This window comes from Etheostoma spectabile, chromosome 22 (genome assembly GCF_008692095.1).
Source record: "Etheostoma spectabile isolate EspeVRDwgs_2016 chromosome 22, UIUC_Espe_1.0, whole genome shotgun sequence".
Taxonomy (NCBI): Eukaryota; Metazoa; Chordata; class Actinopteri; order Perciformes; family Percidae; genus Etheostoma; species Etheostoma spectabile.
This window is the reverse complement of record NC_045754.1, coordinates 14725890-14731896: the sequence shown is the minus strand read 5'-3', so window position 1 is coordinate 14731896 and position 6007 is coordinate 14725890. Positions and strand designations below refer to the sequence as shown.

The following is a 6007-nucleotide window of genomic DNA, read 5'->3' as shown; positions in this document are numbered from 1 at the left end:
GGGTGTCATTGTTAACAATTGCATTAATGTATTACTGAAAAAAAAAAAACTAAAAACATTGTATGAAAAAAATAAAAATAAACCATGGTTCTTTCATCTGTGTCGGATAGATTTACAGGTTTTAACCACAGAATCAATACTTGAATCCAGTGCCAGCGCTACAGAAGGCCCTAAATCTTCCCTTCCTTTGTCTCCTTTACCTGGTGAAGATGGGCAGCAGCCAGTACTTCTTCTGGTCTCCAAAGACCTGAGCGATATTCTTCCGGAAACCCAGAGAGAAGCCGTTCTTATCAGAGCCTGTCCTAAAGACTGGTGCTCTGAACGCCTCTGCAGAGAGGGAGCAACATGGAGAGACAAATACAGAGGTCATTGAACAACCGCGGGACATTTCTCAAGATGAGAAAGGAAACAAATGGACTGATGTAAAACAATCTGGGAATGTGTGTGTTAGATACATTGTTACCTTCAAATCTGGAAATTAATGTTCTTGAACATGTAAATTTGTACAACTACAACACTGTTGAAAACCTCTTAAAGAAATGTAATGGTCGGGTTTTTGAAGTGGTTAAATTACAGAACTACCTGTTGAATGTGTGTTTTTGTGTTACCTATAGTGGACCTGTTCTTCCCTACAAGCCACAGGTGGTAGCTGAAGAGGGACAGAATACTGATGCAGAACATGGCCGCCACAAAAAACAGAAACAAGACATGGAATTTGGCGTGAGTGTCTGGCAGCTCATTCTGGAGAAAGAGATGAGAGAAAAGGAGAGAGGAATTTGCAACATATTATACATTTATTATTTATGGGAAAAAAAGAAATAAGAAATAAAAAAAAAAAAGAGCAAAAAAGTAAGAATGTCATGTGAACCAAGTCACTGCACACACATCACGACAACAACCATGGCAACGATGGTGAGGCAGTGCAACACTAAAGGCTTTGGAGGATCGCTGGGTTACCTTTGGGCAGTTCTCTGCCGATTTCCTCCGGCAAAGCTTTAGTACAAACAGAAATGAAACTGGTTAGCAACACCAGGAGAGAACAGGTGGGAGGGGAGGATGCAGGCAAGACAAGGCAAGGCCAAGGTGGGTGAAGGAGGGGGGGAGTGAAAGAGAGTGGGTGAATGTACAAAGTGTGCCTGGAATGGAGAGAACAAAGGGATGAAAGAGGAAGAGATGAAAGGAAATCAAAGTGGAACAGGTACAAGAACAGGAAAAAGAGGGGGAGTGTTTGCACATGCAGGAGTGGTGTGACTGATGGTTCTGATTATGGAGAGGGAGACAAAAAAAGGAGAGTGGGAGATCAGGGAACAATGACCCAGTGTGCGAGAACTGGGGATAACAGAAGAGAGGGATCGGAGGGTGAAGGCTGAGAGAGGACAGAGAAAACAGTGGAGTGGTACGGCTCAGCACCATGCACAACACACTCAGAGGATGCTCATCCAGGCTTAGACATGCAACCGAATCTGCATCCTCTGCAGCATCATACAGACACACACTCCCTCAGTACGTCTGCACACCATTACTCACTGTCCAGAACTTTATGAAATATTGCAGTACGGTGGCTGCAATGAATAAACAGTACACCAGCGAGTAAGCCAGGAAGAGGATGAAAAACTTGTAGTTGGAGAATCCGACACAGTTGTTCACCCTGGAGACACACAAACACAGAAAGGTGAGATTTGACATCATTTCTTTAGAATAGAAATCTTATCAACCTCAAAAAAAAAAGAAAAAAAAAAAGAAAAAAGGTGGAGGCTTTCTGGTACTCTTATGGTTACAATACAGTAGAAAGCTTTGTTGCCTTCTTGTATTTGCTAAATTGAGGCATGAGAACAAGATCTGTGTGGGTAATTAAGTTGTTTTTAAACAGTTTTGGCACCATGTCATGCAGAAAGATAAGACATTACTCCAACATAGCGGAGCTGCATGAAGCTACTGAGAAACACTTACCATACTTAAGTATGGTACGCTATGCCATCTGCACAAGACCAAAAAAGTGAAACTAAAGGGATTAAAGCAAAACTATGTAACTTTTCCCTTTTCGCTCCCCCTACAAGTTGTCTCATTGGAACGACAGATGCGTGAGGTGTAGTCCAAAGAGGGAAATGTTACATAGTATTGCTTTTACATTCAACAGCTTGATGGGCCTGTTGCAAAATATGCTTGGCATAAAGTGTGAATCATCCCAACTTTAAAATGTGACTGGTTATATCATATGTAAGGCATATCTCTTTGTTTTGCAGGTCTTGCATACCAGGGACAATGGTGGTCCATCTTCAGCACACACCTGTCATACACAAAGAGAGAAAAGTATAGGAGAGGACAGATTTTTTTTTTTTAAACAAGAATATATCTTGGTTGAATCAAGAGGAGGTCTCACAGTTAGTATTTAATAAATATGGTTTCCTTACATGTCACACGCGGAGCAATGATGACACCGGTCTGGCTTGATAACTTGACAGCGGTCACAGTAACGGATTGCTGCATCATGTCAACACAACAGGATCTTGTTATGGGACAGCTCCAACACACTTGCACATTCACATTTAGACACAAACACAGATGTACCTCCGGCTCCTGTGCGGGTGTACAGAGGCAGACTGGTGGCAGCTCTCCATAGAATCTCTTGCTGGGACTCTGGCCTCTCTTCCTTCTCATAACGCTCCTTCTCAGCCTTAGGCAGGCAGAACTGGAGTGGAAAAAAAAGCAGATTTTTATGCCAACAGGGGATTACAGCCATGTAGACAGAGTGGGCTTGTTTGGGAGAATTGGGTTATTGTACCTCTTTGGAAGGGTTGGCAGGTTGAGAGAAGATGGTCTTCCAGTAAGACCATACAAACATGATGAAAAAGAGGTGGAAGAAGATCAGGTAGACAACTGGAGGGAAATATTAAGCAAAAGGTCAGAACCAACAGCAATCAGTCTGATGTGTGTGCACTGACTTGAACACTGCTGCTGTCACTTGATGTATGTGGAAACACTGGACATCTACATTGTAAATTAATGAGAGAGCAATGCTGAATAAGGAGCCTCCCTGCTTCAAACAGACCAACCTCAGCACTTTGAGAAAGCATGTTTTCTGTGCCAGCCTTTTTTCTTTTTTTTTTTTTGCTAAGTGTAGAGAGCATATTTCACTGGACCTTAGAGAGATTATGCCACTAAAGAGAAAACTGGCTCACTTCTGTTAACCTATAATCACAATGTATTTAACAACAAAGACACTTACTCTGCTCTCCTATACTGGGGATGGTGACTGTAAGAGAAGAAAACAGAGAAAACTAAAATGTTAGATATATAGAAACGATTCTAACAGTAAAATTAAAATCAGTGGAATACATTGGACTGTGGGCTTTAGAAAGGCTTGGCTATTGGATCCAAAAATAAATTCACAAGACACCAAATGTTTAAAGTGATAAGAAAAAAAGAAAACAATTGAAAATATTCTCTAGTTGGCAAAACAATCTCTCCCCAAGATGCAATCAGTGGCTGTAATGAAGCTTTCAGCCATATAAAGAAAAAGTCCTGAAGTCACTAAGACAGAAATTTAAAAACTTTAGATGGACAAACTTCATCTGCTGAGGAAACACTAACTTTCACTTTCAACTTAATTTAGCCAACTATCTGTTTTTTTCCCTTGGAAAAAACACTGGATACCTTCACCTCTTCAGGCACATATAAATCCTTCAGATGGAACTATTTAAAAAAGATAAATCGTGAGCACACCAAGGCAATAGGATCTGTAAGGTAGGGATCAAACATATATATTGCCTCATTCATAGGAGTCAAAAGCCAAAAACAAAGTTGGGAACCACTAATCTGAGTGAGTGTGTGTGTGTGTGTGTGTGTGTGTGTATGTTTTTGAGGTGCACTTACACAAGCTATAAGTTACATCATTCACAGTTAAAATATATCAGTATTAGAAAACATTTTCTCTCATCTTAATGCAAAAACTCTCTGAGCCAATTAGCACTTTACCCGTGCCAATAAGCTAATTACTGAATTAGAGGGAAAGTATGCATCTGGTGAGCCCTCTTTATATATACTATCTATGGGTCAGCCAGCCAAATACTGTTTACTAAGCGTTTTAATTCTCCATCCAGACTCCATTCTGTTAGACACAAAATAACAGAGACGAGACGGGCAGCGATAAAACATCACGGTGAAAGTTTTTCTCTGACCAAAACACATTTCCCGTTAAACTAAGGCAACCCAAATCGATGGCAGCTACCAGATAATTAGCTGTATCTAGATTTGGACAGGTTTGCCAACACCATTGTTGAGCTGCGGTCCATTTACTTCCTGCTGGCCAGCAGCAGCTGTATGTTTCTGTGGACAGCACAATGGAAACACCAGAGGTTAAAGGCTTAAAAAGATTCAACGGACGGCGGCAGGACGACTACTTACATATACAAAGCTCCACCACATAGGCATAATACGACCAGCAGACGACCAGGGCGATAAAAATCACAGGTATCCATGCTAAACCCCGTTGACAGCATCTCAGTACGTGTGTGGGCGCCATCTTTCTCCCTCTACTGGGGAAAAGGCATAGAAAGGGAGTGTCGGTGTGTGACGTCACGCGAGCAAAGCGTGAGACTGGTGGCGGTCTGAAAATACTTTTTGGGAATTTAGATTGGACAAAAGCCTGGTCCTTACATTATTGGTACCCAATAAGGCTCAGAAATACATGTAATTATCCTTTATATCGTAGATGTCACTGCTGTTTTTGTTACTGCATAACTTTACATATAGAGTAGAATAAAATGTAATTTAACAATTACAACTTGAAATTATTTTTGGCAAAAAAAAGTAGAATCTGTATTTTATTGTATGATTTATTTTTTATCCGAAAAAGTTTTGACAAAAAATAGTCTGGAATAAATATTTCATTATTTAAAATAATGTATTTTTCACAACTAGGCCTACTCTTTTAATTACGAAACACAATCACTGGACCTTAAAGGTCTACTGTTAAAATGACAAGCTTATTACATATGGGTATCCACATATATTTAATCATTATTTCAAAAAACAGGAGCTTACTTTAGGGCAGTGCAACCTACCATCTATATGGGTGTTGCCCAATTTAAGACATATAGAGCCATTTTAACTCAGCACCAGGAAGAAAATATACGAAACACAGGAACCACGATTGAGCTCGCCAGTGGCAGTTCCGGATATGTCATGACGTGGTAGTTATACACAGGGGCCGTAAGTCACCGGGAAGTTAAGGCTGAAAGTGAAAGTAGTTGCTCGTAATCCATACAAAACAACGAAAATGACTTCCGTTGACATGCTGGCCGAGCCCTACTTGTCGCGCATTGGGTTTGCTGGCCCAGCTGAGCCGAGCCTGGAGGTGCTGCGGTCGCTTCACACCTGTCACCTGCTCTCGGTGCCGTTTGAAAACCTGACTGTGCACAGCGGCGGGCGAGTTCAACTTGACCTTCCTCTTCTGTACGACAAGATAGTGAACCATCGCCGAGGCGGCTTCTGCTTTGAGAACAACGGTCTTTTCTCCTGGCTGCTGTCAAAACTGGGCTTCCGGGTGACTCTGCTCTCTGGTCAGGTGAAGAATACGATCACGGGCCGCTACGGGCCACCCTTTGACCATCTGGTCCTCATGGTGACCATTGATGGGCAGCGCTGGCTATGCGACGTCGGGTTCGGAGTCCCATGCTTCAGTGCCCCTCTTTCACTTGAGACCGGCGAGCCCCAGGAGCAGGGCCACCGAGTGTACCGCATCACAAAGCATACGGGGATGCATCTTCTGGAGTGGCAGGGGGAGGAGAACAGAGGGGCAGATGGAGACTGGACAGGTCTCTACAAGTTCACCCTTGAACCTCGGTGTCGGGAGGACTTTGCCGAAATGTGCCAGTACCACCAGAGCTCCCCCTGCTCCATCTTCTTCTGCAAGTCCCTCTGCACCGTCTTAAAAAAAGGTGGAAGGCTCACCTACATGGGCCGTAGACTGACCAGCACCACATTTCCAACAACGGGAACCGGGGAA

The 6007-nt window shown here is 42.6% G+C and overlaps 2 protein-coding genes across 3 annotated transcripts in view; one reads left to right on the top strand and one right to left on the bottom strand.

Moving 5' to 3' along the window:
- zdhhc20b (zDHHC palmitoyltransferase 20b) overlaps positions 1 to 4569 on the bottom strand; it is a 5935-nt gene extending 1366 nt beyond the window's left edge. Inside the window, exons 1-10 of one of the 2 annotated variants that reach the window (XM_032504217.1) lie at positions 4405 to 4569; positions 3227 to 3253; positions 2783 to 2877; positions 2569 to 2689; positions 2412 to 2481; positions 2255 to 2287; positions 1528 to 1648; positions 958 to 993; positions 609 to 741; positions 201 to 327 (exon numbers count right to left, since the gene is read on the bottom strand). In XM_032504217.1, coding sequence (XP_032360108.1) covers positions 201 to 327; positions 609 to 741; positions 958 to 993; positions 1528 to 1648; positions 2255 to 2287; positions 2412 to 2481; positions 2569 to 2689; positions 2783 to 2877; positions 3227 to 3253; positions 4405 to 4522 — 881 coding nt within the window. In that variant the 5' untranslated portion in view covers positions 4523 to 4569. The remainder of the gene's footprint in view (positions 1 to 200; positions 328 to 608; positions 742 to 957; positions 994 to 1527; positions 1649 to 2254; positions 2288 to 2411; positions 2482 to 2568; positions 2690 to 2782; positions 2878 to 3226; positions 3254 to 4404) is intronic. The other variant, XM_032504218.1, reaches the window with a different exon arrangement.
- Positions 4570 to 5138: 569 nt separating this feature from the next.
- LOC116672399 (arylamine N-acetyltransferase, pineal gland isozyme NAT-10) lies at positions 5139 to 6001 on the top strand (the record flags this gene model as incomplete). Its single annotated transcript, XM_032504226.1, has 1 exon — positions 5139 to 6001. A coding segment is annotated over exon 1 (723 nt), but the record flags the coding sequence as incomplete, so codon positions are not given.
- Between the last annotated feature and the right edge of the window lie 6 nt (positions 6002 to 6007).